Source organism: Phyllostomus discolor, chromosome 2, assembly GCF_004126475.2.
Source record: "Phyllostomus discolor isolate MPI-MPIP mPhyDis1 chromosome 2, mPhyDis1.pri.v3, whole genome shotgun sequence".
Classification (NCBI taxonomy): Eukaryota; Metazoa; Chordata; class Mammalia; order Chiroptera; family Phyllostomidae; genus Phyllostomus; species Phyllostomus discolor.
In genome coordinates this window covers 125,216,286-125,238,065 of record NC_040904.2, presented here as the reverse complement: position 1 = coordinate 125,238,065, position 21,780 = coordinate 125,216,286, and the positions used below count along the sequence as shown (strand labels likewise).

The following is a 21,780-nucleotide window of genomic DNA, read 5'->3' as shown; positions in this document are numbered from 1 at the left end:
TTTAGTGGGTCATGAATGGAATGCTTTTGCTACAGAGAGCAAGAGCAACGAACCCTTCTGCATTAGGAGAGGCGACTCCACACTGGCGCTTGAAGAATGAGTAACAGTTCTCCAGCGGGGGCGGAGGGCCAGGGCACATGTGGTGCCACAGCCAAAAGGCAAGGAGGATGGGCGGGGGAGGGTGGTTCACAGGGCGCTAGGAGTGCCAGATGAGGCTGCAGCAGAGGTGGGGCCAGGTCAGGTCTCTCGTTTGCCCCAAGGGTTGCAGTCTGTGTTACCCCAGTGGGACAGGAGTCCATCTCACCTGTGATCCCCACAGCAGACTGACTTGGAATTTACAGTTATAAGTCGGTGATTCTCCATTGGCTACTGAGGTCAGTTCCTAAGGAAAAGGGAAAACTCACAGCCAACACTTGGCCCCAGCATCTGCAGACTCCTTCCCACCCACAACACACACAGATCATCTCCAGTCAAGCTAGCAGGCCAGGCATCACGAGCTCCCTTATCCAAACAGCCCCAGAAAAAGGGAAGGTGGGGAGGAGAGGGCAAGGGCTGTGCGAGCGACGGGGGGTGGGGGAACGAGGTCAGCCGTGCACAAACACGAGCCCTCACAGGCATATGAGCACACGCCACCCGAGCTGGGGACTCAGGGACCCCCATACGCCACCTTGGCCCCCACATACAGTAGAGTTAAACAACTTAACGTGAGGCCTAGCAGTAGTCCACGTGTTTGTTAAAGCTGACGTTTAATAGAGAGGGGGTGCTGGCCGGCCTGTGGAGGACAGGGGGAGACTGGGTAACTGGCTTCTTTTCCCATCTGGACAGCGGGCCAGCCCTCTTCCTGTTTGCTTTTCTAAACATTGCTCGTCCTTTAAGGGGCAGCCCCTCTCATTTGGGCCCCTTCCCTGAATCCTCCACACCCTGCTCTGTCCCATCTCTGAAGTCCAGTAGCTCTGAGAACCAGGTCAGCCAGTTGTTCAATCTAACTTGTTAGATGGGAAGCTCCTACTTATTAATAATAAAGCATATTTATCGAACACATTTACATGCTCAGCACGATGCTCTACATATATGAGGTAAGTAGCGTTATACCCATTGTACAGATGAGGAAACTGAGGCACAGTAAAATTTGGTAACTTGCTCGAGGGTCACATGGCTGAGCAGTAGCCGAGCACTGGGATTTCAATCCTAGTGGTCTGACACTTGCTCCTAACCACACTCTGTACCCCCTCCGAGATGCTGCCTTCCTCGTTTGTATATTCCCACAACTGTGTCCCTGAGGGCTGGGCACAGTAAACACCTGTAAGTTGAATCCCAGGCTCCTGGGACTGTGGTTCCCACTGAGGATGATTACAAAGAGCCACTAGATGGCAGCAAAGAGCTAGTCCCAGACCTCTCTGAGGACACTAAGTGGTTAACTACTGAAAATGTTTGTTCAGTGCATCTTGCACCAGGCACTTTTTTGACACTCTCTCTTCCTCAATAAGGCCTTCTAAGGTGGGTGCTATTACTGCCCCCTATGCAGGCTCAGAAAGATGGAGACATCCACCCAAAGTCAGGCAGCTAGAAATACTAGGATGAAGCCAGGACTGCTGAAACCCAAAGTCCCTGCCAGTTCCCAAGAGAAATACAGGGAACCCCTACGGTTGGTTGCCTCTGGGCCCAGAGTGGGCTCCATGCCATCCCCTACCCCATCCCCAGGGAGCACAGATACTACTATTCGGGGAGGGAGTGGACAGCCTGGGCTGGCTCTGAGGTGGTCACCACCCAACAGGCATCTTGGCTGGGAGGGAGTTAAGACTCAGAACGTCAGAACCGGAGGGTCTCGGAGACCACTGGCCCACCACAGACCTCTGACCAACTTTCTTGGTTCTCATCACCAAAAAAGATGCCACATTGTGCCAGCCTCAGCACCTCAACTCCCCAGGACAGCTTCGGCATTGCCCTCCTCCCCTCCTTGTCCCGGCCCCTCTGGTCTGGAACCAGTCCCCCAACAAGCCAGCAGGGCCATGGTATCCACCAATGCTGGAGATGGATAAAAACTAAGCAGCTCTGCATCCCCTTCCAACCCTTCCAACAACTCAGTCATCTAACACCCCGCTGTGTTGGACGGGTCTCCATTAGCGCCCTGCAGCAGTGGCGGCAGAGGCGGCCAGGGAGTTCAGACACACCACACCCACGCAGCCTTGGTGCGCGCTGGGGTGCACACAGGATGGAGAGCCCACGCGCCTGTCCACAGGCTTCCCGGGGCGGCCAGCAGCAGGGTGCAGGGCTCCAGGCAGCAGACAGACAATCCCATCTTGAGGTTCAGCATCTGGTGACACTCCTGACTGAGTCCACAGGGGCAATGGCTCCAGAGCTGCCCCAATACATCTCTGGGCTGCGTCCAGCCCACTTCCCAGACCGCTCCCCTTCTCCCGCGGCCCTCCCAGAGCTCCTACAGCCAGATGGGGTCCTCTGAAAATACACATCTTGGGTTTATTTGGGGTTGGGCGCTGCAGGTTCAGGCACAGTTTGTTGCTGGGAAGGAAAAGTCAGTTTTCTTGGCACTTCAGGCAGCTGCCCCTGCAGGTCCCCTCCCCATGTCCCTACACACACAATGTCTCTTCCCCCGCCCTGCTCCCCAAGTCTCTTATTCTTTCACCAGCCGGTAGATGTGGTGTTGAGCCCCGTGCTCACTAGCTGACACCTCAAAGACATATGCAATGCACAGCAAAGTCTCCTGTGTGTCTCTGTTGGTGACCACCTGCAGGTGAGAGAAAAGATTGGGGTTAAGGCCCCAGAAAAGGGCATGCCATTTGCTCCAGCCTCTAACCCACCCCTGCAGCATGCCCAGCTCCCACCCACACCTGCAGGATGGTGAAGTTCTCCAGTACACTGTTCATCATGTACTTCTCAGGCAGGTGCTTCAGCTTGTGGATGAAGTTGATCATGTACTCACAGAGCGGGGACCGGTGGATGCGGTAGGAATAGTGGCCATTTTCATAGCGGGCATACTCAGTCTGCAGGACCCAAGGGACAGCAGGGCTTAGATTCTCTTCTGACCACATCTAGCCCACACCCAAATGCAAAGGGAAGCTCCATGGACCAGTGATTCTTAAGTGGGAAGAAAAGGCAGAAGGGCAGGAGATGCTTGAAAACAGGGTCTCCCTCCTCCCTCAGTGACAAGGGCCCAAGTGGCAGCAGAAGGACTATTCACCTTGACTTCCGATACTCAGAAGGTGAGTGGGAGAAGAGGAGTGCTTCAAGACATAAGACCGTGGCAACAGGCAAGACAGGACAGATGACAACTCAACCCTGGCCCCACACTAAAATAACACGGGGGGGAAAGGACATCCAGGAACCCTTGTGGTCATGCATCTGCATCTACACACACAAATGAGTCCGTGCAAACTGGTGAAATCAGAATCAGGCTGGTGAGAGGCACTGATGCCCACTCCCTCGTTACCAACAGCTATGCCAGATATTGCCCTTGGGGGAGCTGGGTGACAGGGACATGGGATTGTGATTGCATGTGGATCCACAATTATTTCAAAATAAAAACTTAATTTAAAATAAATCATTTGAAGAGCTTTTTACAAACAGCTATTGCCCAGATCCTACCCCAGAAATTCTGGGTTAAGTGCTACGAAGTCGGTTCAGGCACTGGTGTGTTTCAAGAGCTCTAGTGATCGAAGGTGCGGCCAGGTGCGAGAACAGTGGGGAGGAAATGTCTCCTCCCTGGTACCAGCTGGGCTCCTGGGTGTGTCCAGAATTAGGTGGGTTACCGTGACTAAGAGTGAGGGTAAGCCTTCACTAGTTCAGGTGAACTGGAGACAGAGGAGGACACAAATGAAGGCCAGTCTGAAACAGGGAAACGGTCCGGTTACCAGCACTCAGGCTGCTCCTACCTCTACTTTCTCCACCACCTGCTTGCCGAATGAGCAGACCTTGGTGGAGCAGGTGATTATCATGTTCTCGGGACTCTCATATTGGCTGGAGACCCCGTAGAAGGAGCTGCCTTCGTCTTCCATATTCGTGTTGAGGTCTGCCTGGAGAGACACAAGGGAGAGTGAAGAAGCAACGGGTAAGTCAGCAGGCACACTGCCGGGGCCACAGGCAGGCTCCAGGGCTAGGAGGCCATCAGGAGGACTTGAAAACAACCTGGGCACTAGGAACTTGGAAAGCTTCCAGCTTCCCCCACTCGCAGGCCTGGTTTAAAATCAGGTTGTGCTGCCTAAACAGTGGAAAAGAGAACACTGGGACCTGCATTAGTTACAGGGCAGAAACGGAGACCACGCCTGAAAAAGCTGGCAGGAAGCTCAGCTGTCTGGGAAGGGCAGCACCTGAACATGGGACACGGGAGTGGCAGGGGGGTGGCTGCGGGGGGACATCCAAGGGGCCAGGACACAACACAAAATGATGCCTCTCACACTGCAGCCACTGCTGGCTATCCAGTGATTAACGCTGTACTCATGTACCACCCACCACAGGTCCTACTGTGCCCCTCATCAACTCACTCGTATTACTTAATTCCATTCTAGCCAATATATCCATGAAATCAGGGATTCTATTTTTCTATTATATCTAAAAATGATTGCATAACTATTTTTTAAAATGTTTATTCACATGCCACCTAAAAGAATGCTACGCACCAGGCTTGGGCAGGACCGGCCCAGCCCTCCTAAGGTTCTTCCTACTACACGAACGTAGCAGCTGCCCAGCACCCCCAAAGTGATCTGGACATGCCCCTTGCTGCCTTGTGCTGGCCACAGTAGTTCAGTTGGCCTTGTCCCTTCCAGGAGGTAAGCACCCTGGAGGCAAGATCTAAGATCTGCCAGGCCCTGGCCAGGGCCAGATACAGGATGGGCCTTCCATAAAGGTCACGTGTGGCTGTTCCACCTCTCACCTCCAGGTGGCGCCAAGTGAGAGGAGAGAGGTCCCTTGGTCCCAAGGAGGGACCTACAATCTCCTGCTTATCGGGGAGTCCTCTGAGCCCCAGCTCTGCCCCCATTTCAAATACACTTCTGTCACTACTCCCACTCACCTGACCCTTTCAACTAGTCAGTCACCCATTTATTCTGCCCCAGCCCAGCACAGCTAGGGACAGTGGGGGCCCAGAGACACTGAAACATTGTCTCTGCTCTCAAGGAGTTTATAACTCACGGGGGAGCAAGTAGAGTAAGGGAGCTGGTTGTTTGGGGGAGACAGATATCCCGCAAGTGAAATCCAGTCTGCCCCAGAACCAACCCACCCTGTGGTGACGTTGCACAGACCCAGGAGAGCCACCAGCAATGCAGATGATGCACCCCAGGGTGCCCCATCCCTCTCATTATAACCCCACCCTTCTCCTTTCCACCCATGTATCCCCTTACTCTAAGCACCTCCCCCAAACAAGCCTGCTTCACTTTCTCAGTCTAAGAGGAAAGCCGCCCCCCACTACCCTGAGAAGTGCCCCCCCACCACTCGCCCTCCTGCCCTCAGAATGCCCCCTTGTCCCCCATCCTCCACCCTATTCATAGCTGTGGTGCGGGTGGGCAGCTCACAGGCTGTGCCCGGAACAGGTGTGGGAGATCCGGTGACTGACAGATGAGCCAGGACAGCCGTAGCCGGGTGTGGGGGCTGGAGGGGCTCAGATTCATTGTCATGTGCTGGCATGTGCCTGGGAGAAATGTCAGGGCCCAAAAGGGGACAGCAGGCTGGAATGGGCAGTCTGGGTACTCGCCTCCTTTCATGGCCTCAGCTCAGCTCTGCCCAGCATTATCAATTTGCAGGCTGGTGTGAATGGCCACCAGTATCTGAGAGTCCTCTCTACCCTCACTTCAAGGGCAGAGGTAGCCTCTGCTGGTCTCACATGTTCTGGGGGAGCCAGGAACAGGGAGCAGGGAAGGACTCTCAGCTTCTCAGCCCTGCTGCAGACCCCACCATACGAATCCAACAGGGCACAGCCTCATGATTCAATCCCTCCTGCACCCAGATGCCACTTCTAGCCAGGAGCAAGGTGTCCTGGTGGTCAGTCCGTGAGTCTAGGAGGTAGTGCTGTCATCCCTTCAATAAGAGCAGGAATTTCAGTGGGAGGTGGGAGAGAGAGAGCAAAGTCCTCCTACTCCAGGGGACTCTGGTCAAACTCCCCAGGAGGCCCATGCAAGGCCTGGTGTGGAAGCGGAAAACCACCAGGCAGAGGAAGAAAGGAAGTCTTCGGGAGAAGTGGAGCTGCTCTGCTGCTTTCGCCATCGCATGCGGCCAGTCTCACACCAGGTGATAGCTGGGGAGGGGTGGCCAGGCCAGGGCCCAGGAGATGAGGGTCCAGATGTCTGGGACTCCACACTGCCTGTGAGGACCCTACGGTTGACCCAGAGTCTCTTGGTTTGCAAACAGGAGCATTTCCCCCGCACATCACAGATCTGCAATTCCCTGGTGCCTCCACCCTCCCCAGACAGGAGAGGAGAGACAAGATGACCACCCACGTGCCCTGGCCACCGACATGCCCCATCTCTGATTTCACCTGTCCTCATGCTGCCCACACTTCAGGCCTTCGGAGAGGGCCCAGCTCGGGCACAGGGCAGCAGGAGGCAGGCACATGGCCTCCCTTCACTGCTAGCCGACCCCACACACTTCAGGACCTCAGAGACACAGCTCGTGGCGAGCCCTCAAAAACAAACTGCTTGCTTTCAGATGAAGAAACAGGCCCAGAGAAGCTGAGATTTGCTCAGGACATAGTTCTCCAATCAAGGCCAGAACCTCTACATGCCAGCTGGGCCCCAGTGTGGCCCACTCTGTGCTCTGTTGACACCGGGAGGCCTGGCTTAACCGCCAAGCTCCCCTGCACGGCAGTGACCGCCCCAGGGGTGTGAGCTCCTGGGAGACCAAGGCCACGGCCGGCGCACAGAGCGTGCACAGCCCCCGACCGGAGCACCAAGGCCATGTCTGGGAGCTGCCTACTCCAGTTTCTGTGGCCCCCGACTGTTCCCCACCTTCTCTTCTCCTCCCAGTGATCCCACCGCTGACCTCCCCACAGAGCCAGAAATGGGCCACCAGCAAGGCTGCAGGACAGACAGGACGACCCTCCCCACTTCCTGGAAGGGAAGTCTGGGTTCTAGGAAATCCAGGAAACGCAACAGCACAGAGCCGTGTCTGTGCTCTCCATGCCACCACGCCCACCATTCTGCAGGGGTCTGGGCAATCCAGAGCCCCTCTAATAGGAGCAGGGGGAGCACCAGGCCCTGCATGGAGGGCGACCCAGGCGCTCTGCAAGGCAGGCGGTTTAGTGTGATGGTTCTGAAGCCCGACTGCCTGGGTCTGAATCCAGCTCTGCCACTAGGAACTTGGTGACCCTGGCAAGCCTGTGACCTCTCTGTGCTTGTGTGCCCTAGACAGAATGTGGCTGTCACTTCTACCTACCTTTGAGGGTGTGACAAGGATACAACATGCTGATATATGTAACATGCTAACTATTGCCCGAGGTAACCTTTCACCAACCGCCCTGACCCACCTCGCTGCATACACAACAAGAACCACCACTCAAAGACTGTCACTCTGGCTGGGTGTCTCACAGCCAGGTCCCTACTTTCTCCATGCCCCCGTCTCCCATTTGTGAGGCCTAGGACGGTGGCTAGAAGAATGCACAATACTGCCTTCCAATTCAAGAATGCAGGAGCCAATGAAAAGAGACCCAAATATGCCATCTCCCCACTCCAGAGTCATGTTCCCATAAGTGCGTCCACTCCACCAGGCCTCCCTTCCAACCTGAAATTGTACCCTCAGCATAGCTGAGCCAGTGTGGGGAACAGCCACAAGTCACTTCACCCAAGTTCCTACTTCTGAGTCAAGGCTAAGCCTGGACAGGTTTGGGGGAGAGGAAGCAGGACTCAAGAGGGTATAGGCTTCCCCGAAGGAAAGGCCAGGCATATGGCCTCCGTGGGCACACGGCCGGAAAGGGGCCAGCACCGCTGGCCACACAGAGACAGTGCTCATTGGCTGCCCAGGGCAAGGCCTCTTGGTTCCAGTTCCCACAGTCAGGGCTGGAAGGGAGAGCGGGGAGAGAGAAAAGTGAAGTAAGATTGTTTAAGTCCTTTCTGGCTGAGGTTGTAAACAGGCTGCTGCCCCTTCCTTGGCCTGTGTTATAGTAGACTCTTACTTGCTTCCAGTCTGGAGGCTCATTTATCCAACTGAGCACAACTCTAGCCATATCATGCCCTGTTCAAGAACTTCAAGGACTCCTCGTTGCCTAAACAGTAGGGGCAGCAAGCACATAGTAAATGTGCCCCTATCTTCCCCTGCCACACCTATGACAGATATCACCAGTCAGTCCAGCACTTTCTCTAGGTCCTTCTGGACCCAGCATTCCAAACGACGACGACTGGTCCACTGCAAGTGGCCCTCAAGTAAGACCCATTTTCCTGGATATCTGGTTAAAATGGAAGGCGAACCATACGAGTTCACTTGTTCCCCTTCCAGACAGCCAACCAGAATGACAGCAAAGGACTTTGTAAAATATGCCGCCCCACAGACAAACACGACAGAGCAGAGACCACAGTGACAAGGGAGCCCAACAACTGAGAAGGCTGACCAGAACTAGAAGGGGTTCCGTGGGGCAGAGGAAGAGAAAGGAATTACAGCCTCAAAGTGCCTCCAGCAGGGGACAGACTAGCCGTGAGCTGACGGACTTCAGAAAAGCCCGGAGCAGCGTGGGACTAGGGGAGGCACAGGAAATGACCAAAGGAGCCGACTGAAGACTGTGCGTGGGTGGGCAGGCCTCCAGGAGACCTCCCCTCGCCATCAGCAGAGGGCAAAAAGGTGATAATCTTTAAAAATTAAACAGAGCTTAGAAGACAGGGAAGAGAGAAGGATGAAAACAGAAGAAGTAAGTGAAAACCGCCTAAGAAGGGTGAGACCCCCTGGCACTCGTACCCCCCCTGCTCCTAGAATTCTAGGGATCGATACATCCCCTTCGGGGGTGGCCGGCGAGAATGGAAGGAAGCTTCTGTGGAGAAACCGAACCACCTCAGAAAAAAAGTCCAGCAAACACGCTGACATCTACTGGATTCCCCAGTACAACAGCTGGCTCCCAGCCCCTACTACCTGAAACGAAGCCCTCCAGGTACTGATTCCTGCCTGGTGCAGAGCTCCCAGGTATTAAATAGGGACAAACAGGACAGGCAACAAAGAAAGGAATTAACTGGTCTTAAACAAAATGAAAAAGTTCTGTGCTTCAAAGGACACTACCGAGAATGTGAAAAGACTGTGAAAAGACGGCTGACAGAAGGGGAGATAACACCAGCAGATCGTGTATCTGATAAGGGACTTCTACCTGTAATACATATAGAACTGGTAAGTCAGTAAAAAGGCAAATAACCCAGGTAAAAAAAATGGGCAAAGGAGCCAAACAGACAATTCTCCTGAGAAGATACACGAACACAATAGTCACAGAGAATGTCAAGTGTGGGGGAGGATGTGGACAAAGCGGGACCCTCACAGCTGCTGGTGGGAAGCACGTGAGATGGTGCAGCCACTTTGGAAGACAGGCTGGCAGGTACTCAAAAGGTAAACACAGGGTTACCATATGACCCAGCAACTCCACCACGAAGTACATGCCCCAAAGCAATAAAAGCATTATGTCTAGATGAAAACTTGTACAGAAATGTTCACAGCAACATTATAGTAATAACCAAAAGGTGGAAACAACCAGAATGCCCATCAACTGATGAACACATAAACAAAACAAAACATGGTCTACCCTTACAATGGAATATTATTCAGCCCTAAAAAAGGAATGAAGTATGGATACCTACCACAAGATGGCTGAACCTTCACTGTGCTAACTGAAAGAAGTCCGACTCAAACACCCATATTAAATGATTCCACTCATGTGAAGGGTCCCACAAAGGCCCAGCTACACAGAGCAGAGGCAGATCAGTGGCTGCCTAGGGTGGGGCAGTGGGGAGGGCTGATAGCTCAGGGGTACAGGTCTGCCTCTGGGGTGATGGAAATGTTCTAAAACTAATGGGTTGTACAGCTCTGTGACTATACTAAAAACATTGAATTGTACACTTTAGTAGGTGAATTGTACAGTAAAGGAATTACGTGACAATGAAGCTGTTTTCAAAAAATATGGACCAAAAAATACGTCCAAAGATTACTGATATTTGAGAAAGTGCTCCAACTTGGAAAACAGAGACCAAACAGACAGAACAAAAGACTAAAAGGGCAAGAAAGACAAAGGGAGCAAAAGAAAACTTACAAAGTAATTTTCACTTCATATTCCCAGAAATATAAGAGAAAAATTGTATCCATCGAACAAGGTCAGGATGTAATCAAAGAACAAAAAGGAGCTCTTAAAAATTAAAAACTTTATGGTCAAAATTCGATCTGGACAGAAGGCGTGGCAGAGAACGCCACCGCGTTCTGTTCACCTAATTCACCATTACACGCACACTGCCCCCGACCACTGAGAAAGAAAGTGCCATCAACCGAACCCTGATTTTATTTGGTATTTGACTCAACGAAGAGTACATTTCCCTGGCTCCTCTGTAGCCAGGTGCCACGCACAGCAACTGCACGCTGTGTGGGACGTCCAGGGGGCCCCTCAGAGGGAACTGAGCTGGCTCCCTCCTCCCTGACGCCTGGAATATGGGTCTGATGGCTACAGCTCCGGCAGCCACGACCTGGAGGGCAGAAACCACGCACTGAGGATGGCAGACAGTCAGAGAGGGGTCAGGGCCTGGTGATTTCAGGAGGGGCTGGACCAGCCCTTGGACAGTCTACCTCCAAACCTATTTTACATGGAAAAAAAACTCAGACTGTCTATTTATGCCACTATTACTTTGGGTTTTATGTAATATGGACTCAGATATACTCTTAGCTAATTTAGAAGAATTAGGAAAAAAAGTTAAGGAAATCTTCAAGAAAATGAGTTTGAAAATAAAGAAATGATAAAAATCACAGACGGTAAGTCCAGGAGATCCAACATCAGACTAATAGGGGTTCCTGGAAAAGAACAGAAAAAAAGGGGGTAAAGAAATTATCAAAGAAATAATACAGGCAAATTTCCCAGGACTAAGAGATGCTACCTCTCGATGAAAAGTACCTACCAAGTGCCTGGCTCAAAAAATAGAAAATAAAATAACACAAGTAACGGAGCTCATCAATGTGAAATTTAAGAACAGAAGGAATAGAGAAGAAATGCAAAACTTCTAGAGACCAAAAGAAATCAACAAAACCGCCCAGAACAAGTTACATAACAAAGGAGAGAGAATTAGAATGCTATCAGACGACACCTGTTAGAAGACAATACAGCAATAATTAAAAAATGATTCTTGCTCTGGCTGGGTGGCTCAGTTGGTTAGAGCATCATCGTGTACACCAAAGGGTTGAAGGTTCAAGTCCTAGTCAGGGCACACACCTAGGTTATAGGTTCGACCCCCACTTGGGGCAACTGATCGATGTTTCTCTCACACATCAATGTTTCTCTCCCTCTCTTTCTCCCTCCCTTCCGCTCTCTCTAAAAGTAAATAAATAAAACCTTTAACAAAAAGTCTCAGGATGACAACAGGCCTGGAGAATACCAGTTAAACTGGAGCAGAAGAAGGACATTTAGGAGAAAGATGTCTAGGAAAAAGGGGGAACTGACAAATTATCTGATAGGTTTGAACATTTGGGGAAATTTTTTAAAATTTTTATATGGTAGTTACAATGGAGCAATCTGTAAAATTGTAATAATAGGTTTATTTAAAAATATGCAAGTGATAAAGCCATTTATTTATAGGACAAAACAAAAAGCTGTACTACAAATAAAATGAATCCTGGCTCTTCTGGTGGCCAATATACAGTGTCAAAAGTGTACACATTTTATTGCTTTGACGAAATTATATAACTTAGTAGTATGATAATACTGGTGTGATGAGGAGAAAATGGTATGTAACAGCAAATTTATTTCTACCATAATAAATGTCTTAATCATGATAGCAAGGCATGGCAGTATAAGCTTATTCTTTAGAACTAAGGAGATTAAAGCCAGAATAAACAGGGAAATTTTACAGCAATTGTCTCTGGGGGTTGGGGATGGGTTGGGGAGGAGTGGGACAAGAATCTGACCTGTTTCATTATAAGCCTCTTGGCACTAATTAGTGATATAACTTATAAGCAGCACTGATTTAAAAAGAAGATAAAAGTAAAAGGAACGATGGCTTGTTCTTCATCCCAGGATAGATTAAAGCCCGAACTCCCGCAGGATCGGGCCTCCCGGGTCTGACTCACCTCTGCAGCGTTACTTTCCACTACTTCTGGCTGTACGCCTGCACCCTGGACCCGGGGCCTCCCGTCCGGAGCCCACTTCCTCAGGCCTCCCACACCGCAATGGCCTTTCCACATCTCTGCCTAACAGCTTGCCTGCCCCTAATGGCCCAGGTCCAGTGCCATCCTGCTCACGGGAGAAGCTGTCTAACAGAGTGCAAAAACCAAGCATCTTATGGACCAGGGGCCTTGGGTCTCAGTTCCAGCACCTGCCTCTTCTGGAGAGAGCCCACCATCGGGTTTGGTTGTGGATGAGAGCTAGGCTAGGAATCCCAGCCCAGGACTGTAAGCTACTGAGAAATGTATATAAAACTTTGTGTGAATATGCCCATTTCTAGGAAAAATAAAGCTTTCAGATAATCAAAGCAGTCAGGGACCACATAAAGGCTAAGACTCCCTGAGCCTTCTCAAGGGTGTTAACAAGGGTGCTAGGGAGAGGAATGTGGGGGGAACCACCCAGGCCCTGTGTCCATGCCTGAAACTATTCAGAGCCTCCCATCACTACCAGAAGGACTCCCTGCACTTCCTCCTCACGGCTGGCCCAGTATGCCCTTCCCTGACTCTTCCTTGCCTCTTTTCTGGGTGTACTGGGCCCCCTGGAAAGTAAGCTCCTGAGCAGGTATTAATTATGCCTTCTAGTCTTAGAGAAGATGCTTTGAAAGAAGCAAACTCTACCCATATAACACCTCTCCAGAGGTGAGGTGAGGGGGGCAGCGGAGATCACATCTATAGGCTGAGCTGTTTGTAAAGCTGGATGGGTATTTCTCTTGGGGTGGCCTTTCCTAACTCTACAGCCCATTTCTCCAAGCCCTGTCCTTGGAGGTGAGCTTTATAAAAAAAATTGATTGGGGAGGAGGGGAGAAAAACATCAATTTGTTGTTCCACTTACTTATGCATTCATTGTTTGTTTCTTGTATGTGCTCTGAGCAGGGATTGAACCTGCAACCATGGCATATTGGGACGACGCTCTAACCAACTGATCTACCAGGCCAGGAGAGATGAAATTTTTTGTTTGTTTTAGATTTTATTTATTTTTAGAGAGAGAGGAAGGGAGGGAGAAAGACAGGGAGAGAAACATCAATGTATGAGAGAAACATCTATTGATTGCCTCTCGCACGACTCCTCCTGGGGACGTGGCCCACAGTCCAGGCATGTGCCCTGACCTGGAATCAAACCAGCCACTTTTCAGTTTGCTGAAAGGATGACGCCCAACCTGCTGAGCCACGCTGGTCAACTGCCCTCCTCCAGGCCCTGAAACCCACTCAGGACTCGCCATTCAAAGGACTTGCGGCTACTCCTCCCCTTCTCTCCAGCCCTGTGCTCCGCAGGTTTCCACCACAGCAAGGGCACCGCATGCCCACTCTTCCTCTTTTCTCCTCACTCTCAGCGAAGTGCTGGGGGTAGGAAGGCAGAGTCTGTTGAAGGCTTACCCAGAATTTCACGAGAAAAAAGGCATTGGAAGGTCCCCGTTCAAAGAGCTCCTTGAGTCCACCCTTTTTCTCTGGGAACTTGTCATAGATCTGGCGGATGTCCACAGCTTCGAGGTAGGGGTCACTGTAGCTAGGGCTTGACTGGCCAATGTGTACGAACAGGTGCTTGTTGTACTGTGGAGAGAACAGCTGGTCTGAGGGCGAGGCGGGGGCAGCAGGGCGGACAGAACAGACAAGAGCTCAGATCCCAGCCACGTGACCTGGAGCAAGTGACTTCACCTCTCTGGACCTCAGTGTCCCCACTGGTAAAATGGAGACAATCCAAGGACTGAATGTGAAGCAAAGTTAACGGTAAGAAGCATCTGGCACAGAGTTTGGCACCCAGTAGGTGCTCAACAAGTTGTAGCTGTTATTTACATTATTCTTAGTCCATTCTCTGTCACTAAATATCTTTAGGCAAGTCTTTTTCTACCTCTGGGCCTCTGTTACTTCATCTGCGAGGAAAGACCACTGACCTAGATAAGGCAGTTTCGGAGACAGGGCTGGGTGCCTCTGTAGCCACAACCAAAATCTACTTTTCTTGTGCACACTGGGCTTCTGAGTAAGAGCTGGTTCGATTAATGGGTTCCTACACTAAAAAACAAGTTTGAGAACGCAAAAGTGAGACAGCCCAGCCTCCTTCAAATGCCACTTTGACCTTTGCAGGTGATGCAAGACACTGAAGGGGACAGGGTGAGGGCAGGGCTAGGCTCCCAGCTGGCATCCCAGAGATGCGGGTCAGACGCAGGAGACTCGTCAGAGCCACAGGGAAAAGACGGAAGAGCAACTCGGGACTGAGAGACGGACAGGTTGGGAGGAAAGAGGACATGAAGGGAAGCCCAGGGGTCTGGGATTGAGCAGGAAGCTGGGAGGGTCTGAGAGAACGGGGATGGGCCAAGAAACCACGGGAGGGCATTGGGATGGAAGCAACAGCTACACAGGGAGAGGTAAGGCCAAGCGAGGAAAGAAGAAGGAGGTGGCTTGAGGATGGAAAGGAAAAGGAAAGAGAAGGTAAGGGAAGGAAAGGCTGTAAAGGAGTGAGGAACCTAAATTAAAAGCCCAAAGTACAGTTGGGCAGCAGGGCTGGGCGAGAAAACCAGACACAGGTGGAACAAGAGCTGGAGAAGGCGAGGGAGCTCCAGGGTGGAAGAACAGGCAGACAGAGGCCAGGACCTACCGTATCAGGGTCTTGTTGCTGCTCCAGGAAGGCGGAGAATTCCAGCATCCAGAGCTTGGAGCTGGCCACACTGCGTCCCTGCCATGGGGGCGCTGGGGGCGCTGAGGGCGATGGGGCGGGTCCTGAAGCAGACTCAAACCCTGCAGGCAGTGGGAGAGGCACGTGGGATCCTGTTCACATACACCCTCCCTGCCAACACCCTCTGTGAGGACCCCAGGCCCACCGGTGAGACCCTGTGCTGGCAAGAGGATCCCCTGTCTCCCCTAAAGGGGCTCTGACAAGGGTGTTGGAGGAGCGTGCAAAGCACTGGCTGGGGGGTCCTGGAACAGCCCTGGCGGGGAGGTACAACTCAACCCCCTTGGCCCAGAAAACTACACTCCAGTGAGACTGCATGCTGGATGGGGTGGCTGTCTGCTGGGCTGAGGGGACTTCTACAGCAGGCTCTGCCAGGTTCTCACCCTCAAGGAGCTTCTGGTTCAGCAGGCAGCCGACCAGATAAATCTATAATTATATGCAATGACGTAAGCACCATGAGAAGAGAGTTCCTGTTTGGTTCCCTGCCATCTCTGTAGCACCTAGAACAGTGCCTGGCCCAGAACAGGCACTCTGATACAGGTCTGATGATCAAGGAAGTCATGAATGAGATAAACTGATTAGGTATGCACCCAGCACTACAGAGGAACCCCTAGTCCTATTCCAGGTGGTCAGAAAAGTTTTTTCCGAAGGGGGTGTATGAAAAGAGTCAGGAAGTAAACGGCAGCAAGTGAAGCCAGGGAGAGAGCATTCCGAGCAGAGGACACAGCAGAGGCAGAGGTTTGGGGGCTGTGAGATGCTCTGTGAGTTTGGAAACTCAAGTCTGTGGTAGAACTGGAGAGAAGGGCGAGTTTACACCACTGGCAGGAAATAAGGCTGAAGAGATGGGGCATCCGGCCAGACATGCATGAATTTGGCTTGAGAGCTCAAGAGAGACTTGAGGATTTTAAGCAGAGCAGTGAAATGCTCAGGTCTGCGTTTCTGAAAGATCCTATTCCAGTTTGGAGGAAGGTGGGGCAGGGTGAGGCAGACCCTTACAGTGAAGCACAGTCCCTGCAGGGCCTGTGTAAAGCAGGGCAGTGAAGAGAAGAAAAGAGAAGGGACACAGTAGGGACATGAAGTGGGCACCAGCCCAGGCCGAGGGGACTGAGGGGGTGACAGCAGTGGGGCTGACCTCCAGAAGACACCAGTGTTCCAGGCTGGGAGTCTGGTGATGAATGGGGCCCGAGTGCTGAGGTCAGAGGAAGGAGACAGAGAAGAAGCGGTAGTCAGAGGGGTGGGCAGGGGACTGTGCTAGACAGACACATTAGCCTGTGCTTCATGCATCAGCTAGCTGAGTGCCGGACAGGGCAGGACACACGGAGCGCATGAACAAACCAGTCATGGGCACTGTGATGACAACAGCCATAAATGACAACAGTCAGGGGCTGGGTGGGGTGCCCCTGCCCTGGGTGGAGCAGAGAAACCTGAGCCACAGCCCAGATGCAGGGAGGGGTGGTAGTTGGGAAGGAAAGGAGGGAAGGGAGAGAGGAGAAAGGTGAGGCCAATGCACCACTGCAAGCACCACCAGAGTTTAGATTGTACCCCAGGGGCCCCAGAGTTACGAAAGGGTTTTACGCCCAGAAGCAACATGGTGAGCCGGGTGTTTTAAAAAGACAACTAGGTGAGGCTAGGCGAATTACAGGGTAAAGAGACGAGACTGGAGACCGAGAGTCAGAGCTGGTTAGAGGGGGCTGCAGTAATCTAGGCAAGATCTAGGAAGGCGGGAGCAGACAGCGAGGCCCTGAGGACCACAGAGGGTGGACTGCACAGGGCCGACAGCAAGCAGCACTGAGGAACCTAGATGGGTGGCAGGGCCGCTCTCAGAGTAGGGAGAGCCAGGCCTGAATGTGGGCAGGGGTGAGGATCCTGTCTTGCCCTGTGTAGGGGGAAATGGTGAGGGACCCTCAAGAGAAAGAGGCAAGGACAAAGGTGGTCACCTGAGCTGTGCAAGGGGATGAGCTCCTGTGCTGGCCCAGCTGGCTGGACTTCCGCCTGCCCCACCCATGCTCCCCGCCTCTTCCCAGGAGGGTGTCTTTGCTAATAAAGGTTCCTTTTCACACTGGAAAGTTTGAAGGAGAGGATTACAGGGTCACCAAGAGGGAGGCCATCTCCGGCACCATGGAGTATGAGGCCCATCTGCAGCCCACCCGCAGCCCACAGGAGTGCGTAGCAGGGGAACAGCACCCAGGGTGCAGGCACTGCCCTTCACACTGTGCGCGCCCCCACAAGCCTGAGCCCAGGCTGGGAGGGACAATAGGCACCCTGGGTGGCAGGAAGGGACCCGCACATGGAAGATGAGTGTGTGCTTGGGCGGGGAATGGGTGGAGCCAGGAGCCTGGGGTGCATGGTCTCGGCACAGGCCAGGGTGGCCTCTGAGAGGCAGGAGCTGCAGGGGCACAACGGGCCAGGGAACTGTGCACTACCAGCCGACCCACCTGGTAGAGGCAGTGAAGGCTGGACAGTGTAGGTTTGTTGAGAGAAAGGTTTCACACTGTGGGAGACAGGAGAGAAGGGGTGTGAGCCTTGGGCAGGGTGCAGCCCCAGAGCCTCGAGCAGACCCCATCACTCCGTGCAGCAGGCCCTGGTGGTCTGGTCATCAGTGGCCTTGGTGGGCTTTCGCCTCCCACGTCCTCTCCCGCCAACTCCCTCAGGTTTCATGGCTGATTCACAGAAGCGGCTCATCTATTGAAAAACCCACACCTCCCTGAACCCTCCCTCCCAGGCCAACCAGAGCCCTGGTTCCTAGCCTACTCCACTTGGGGTCCCAGTGCTGGCCCTGCTATACCATGGACAGACTGCGATTTCAGCAAATGTACCCAAGGTGTCCACAATGTAGACCGAACTGCCACCTGAGACCAGGAAAGCCTGATCCCCAAGCTCAAGGCTGTAATAAAAGGTGGACCCCGACGGTACTCTTGTCCCTTCCTGGGGCCCAGGCTCAACTTCCTGAGTTTATGGACTCAAGGTCAGCTCAGTGAGCGACTGATGGCAGGCCATACTCACTCATGGGATGTTCCGGCTTGGCCCGGCAAAGCTCCTTGCCAAAACTGAGGAGGCAAAAAGTGTAGAGTCAGCGAAGCCCATTTGCACAAGGGCCCTGGTGTGGGGAGACAGCACAGAGGCCTCAGCTGGAAGGTGAGGCTGGAGCCTGGACCAGTGGGTGGCAGGGCAAGAGTTAACGCTACTGTCTAGTACTGGCGACAGCAACATCCCAAAGTGTGTCTTAAGGAACTCTAGACTCTGGACATGCTCTGGTTATATGGCGCTCCTCGGGAAAAACACCTGCTTCGGTACACAGAATCTCATACACCTCTGTTCGAGGCCCGGTGCACAGCAGCATGTGAGGCTCGGAACAGTCTTGGAGTCAGGAGCCCTACTTGGCTCCAGGTGCCCCAGGCTGACTTATGCACAGAATCACTTTGTGCCCCTCTGGGGGCTGGCGCTGCCTAGAACTCGTTCTGAAAAAAAATGCTGGGCAAGAGCTTCACGAGCATAGGACAGGGCCTGTCACTGGCCCCAGGGCAGCTCTTTAAGACCCACCAAGTCCCTAAGCCAAGAAAACCCTGTGAGGACACAGCCCAGGAAAGGAGCCTTTCTGGACCATTCTCAAAGTGTGGCCAACCTGACCACAGCTGAGAGGCCAGGTCTTAGGCGGAAACATTTACAATACTAACAGGGGTTTGTTCATGGACACCAGCCCTCCAGCTGGAAGGAGAGCAGTGCCGAGTACCTGAGGGGGCGTGGAGACAAGGCCAGCAGTAGGGCCACTCGGGGTCATGCTGGTGCCACACCAGAGCCTTGACTAGCCCCCGTGCTAGGACTGCAGCCTCCCCTTCTGTAAATGGGGCCAACTCTGTAGAGCTTCTGGGGTGGTCAGCTAATGGGGGCAGCTTTGCCTCCTGTGAAAGGTCTGCTGTGCCCCTGCCACGGCCCCAAGGAAGGCGGTTCCAATACCAGCTGAGCCGGGACCCAGCATGGCCCTCTGTCCTCGGTCCCTCCTTCCCCCTGGCTCTCCTGGCCTGGGAGGATTCATGCAAGAGAAATGTGGTCTGGCCAGTGCTGTGGCTCCACAGGAGGGGGAGGAGCGAGAAGGAGAGGACTGATTTGGCCTCTGGCTCCAGACAGCCCCACTTACCCCGGAGACTGCTGGGCAGCCAGGGCCCCGGGCGAGGGCCATTTTACTGTGGAAGGCTGTGGCGGAGATGATCTGGGCGGATGACATGGCAGCCATGCTCTGCAGGGCCTTTTCCTTAGCTGCCTGGTCCTGGGGAAGACAGCGGAAGGCACGACCTCAGCAGGGTTGCTCTGGCAGGCTGCGGTGAGGCAGGGAGGGGCTGTGGCCAGAGCCCTGGACTAGGCCCGAGGGGACCAGGTTTACGTCCTCGCAAGGCTATCACTTTGTTTCATCACTGAGCAAGTCCCGTGGTTTCTCGGATCAGCTTCCTGATCTGTCAGAGAGGCATAATACTTGCCCTTCCTATCTGATCAGCACTTAAAGAGACTTTGGAGACCAGAAGTTCTCCACATCTTTCAATTTACTAACCACAGGGACACTTTGAGAACAGGGACAACTCACTGATTGATTGATTGATCTACCTCTCTATCAGACTAAAAAACAACTTTTTATTAAAGTATAGTCAGCATACAATAGTATATTAATTTCAGGTGTACAGAATAGTGATGTGACATGTAGGTGCCTTACGATAATCTCCACACAAAGTCTAGTAACCATCTGTCACAATGAAGTTATTACAATATATTCCTGGCTATATTCCTGTGCCATACCCTGTGGTTTATTTACTGTATGACTGGAAGTCTGTACGTCTCATTGCCCTTCACCCCTTTCACCCTCTCCCAACCCCCTCCTTCGGGCGACCACCAGCTGAGAACGGGAACCTTTCAGTCCTGGCTCACCTCCACACCTCTGGTGGCTGGGCCGCAGCTGGCTCATGCCAGATGATACTTAATTATCTGTCAGATCCCCCTGGGACGGTCCCACGGACTGTTTGGAGGCACGAACGGCCTCCTGTGCCTCCGGTGTCTCAACCTGGCCCTGCAGGTGCCCGCAGCACGCCCTGCCTGTTATAGGTCAGAACGTAAACACTGGCTATCTGCCCTCCGTGGGTCCAACCTGAAGAATGGATTCACCCTGCACAGGCTCTAAATAAATAAGCACTCATGGCACTGCTAACAATAATAACAATATTATTACAAATAATTTTTTATACTTCTATAAGCCTGGCTCCTATTCTGAGCTCCCCAATTCCTAAGGTCTTTAAAATCGACAAGACAACATTCTTTTCTATATTTCAAAAAGCCTAATAAAAACTGTGTCTTTGCCCAAAATAAGATTTCATATGCAGACCGGAACAGCTAGTACTGTTTGGTGTGTATGGCTTTACCGGGACTGAAAGGCTGGATCATGTCAACTCAGAAGCTCTGATTAGAAATCCTAGGTCTTGCCCTGGCAGGACAGCTCAGGTGGTTGGAGCATCCGCCTGACATGCCAAGGGTGTAGATTCGATCTCAGTCGACGCACCTACAAAAACCAACCAGTGAGTGCCCTGACCGATGTGGCTCAGTGGGTTGGGCACGGTTCTGCAAAGTGGAAGATGGTGGGCTAGAGTCCTGGTCAGGGCATGTGCCTGGGTGGAAGGTTAGGTCCCCGGACGGGGCGCACAGGAGATGTAACCAATAGATGTTTCTCTCTCTCTTTTTCCCTCCCTTCCCCCCTCTCTAAAAATAAATAAAATCTTTTAAAAAAATTAACCAATGAATACATGAATAGGTGGAACAGCAAATCAATGTCTCTCTCTCTTTGCCTTCCTCTCTCTGTCACTTTTAAAAAATGTAAAAATAGTAACATTATAGAAGGAAGAAAGAAAGTCTACGTTTTAAGGAAAAATGCGCACTCTGTAACCAGACCTGACCCAAGTGATGCCGAGTGAAGAACGGCCCTGGCCGGGCGGCCCAGCTGGCCGAGTGTTGGCACGACCTGCCAAAGCTGCACACTCAATCCCCGCTCAGGGCTCACACAAGGAGCAACCAGTGAGTACATCAGTAAGTGCAACAACAAACCGATGTTTCTCTCTCTTCAAATCAATAAATTAAAAAGTAAAACAAAACAAAACAAGAACTAATGGAGGTCCTCGTGGCTCATAGGCACTTTTGCACTCAGTCCCCAGAGCCTCCTGAGGAAGGAATCGCTGTGGTGTTAGGCTCAGGGGTCCAGGTGACCCACCCAGCATGCCCATGCCACGCGGTTGTGGGGCCACAACACAATAGGCCCTTCCACTTGGCCTCTCAGGGACTTTTGTTGCTCACTTGGCAGAGCTGGCCCACAGAAGGTCAAGAACACTATCTCACTTGATTTTGAACATCACAGCACTCCTGTGAGGCTAGCAGGACCAGAGGGATCCCCATTATAAGATGAAGAAACTGAAGCTCAGAGAGTTAGGTGACTAGGGTGCTGGCGGTGGTGACAGTCTGCCCTGGGAGCTTGGTCCAGGTTGGTCTCTCAGCGCACCTCTGGATCTCTGCGGGCATGGTGGGGCTGCGCAAAGCGGGGATGAGGAGGTATGTCAGGTTTTGACGGCATGGGTGTACACGACAGAGGGCACAGGACCCAACTCACAGTGGTGGGGTCATCCCCGACCTACCATCCTTTTGAGGCCAAATATAGGCCTTGCTCTCAGGTCGTCTGACCATCACAGGGAGCTAGCAAATAACCAACATGAGGTGTGCCTCTTCCCCAGGACACTTGCCCTGCTCAGAGGCAAAAGCCAAACC

At 52.5% G+C, this 21,780-nt stretch overlaps 1 protein-coding gene across 2 annotated transcripts in view; it reads right to left on the bottom strand.

Moving 5' to 3' along the window:
- Positions 1–2,456: 2,456 nt before the first annotated feature.
- Positions 2,457–21,780, bottom strand: part of TEAD4 (TEA domain transcription factor 4) — a 63,859-nt gene continuing 44,535 nt past the window's right edge. For both annotated transcript variants that reach the window (XM_036018527.1, XM_036018525.1), the window contains 8 exons: positions 19,127–19,255; positions 17,995–18,038; positions 17,427–17,482; positions 14,917–15,056; positions 13,701–13,874; positions 3,891–4,031; positions 2,850–3,002; positions 2,457–2,746 (listed from right to left, as the gene is read on the bottom strand). In XM_036018527.1, the coding sequence (XP_035874420.1) occupies positions 2,633–2,746; positions 2,850–3,002; positions 3,891–4,031; positions 13,701–13,874; positions 14,917–15,056; positions 17,427–17,482; positions 17,995–18,038; positions 19,127–19,222 (918 nt within the window). In that variant the 5' untranslated portion in view covers positions 19,223–19,255 and the 3' untranslated portion in view covers positions 2,457–2,632. The remainder of the gene's footprint in view (positions 2,747–2,849; positions 3,003–3,890; positions 4,032–13,700; positions 13,875–14,916; positions 15,057–17,426; positions 17,483–17,994; positions 18,039–19,126; positions 19,256–21,780) is intronic.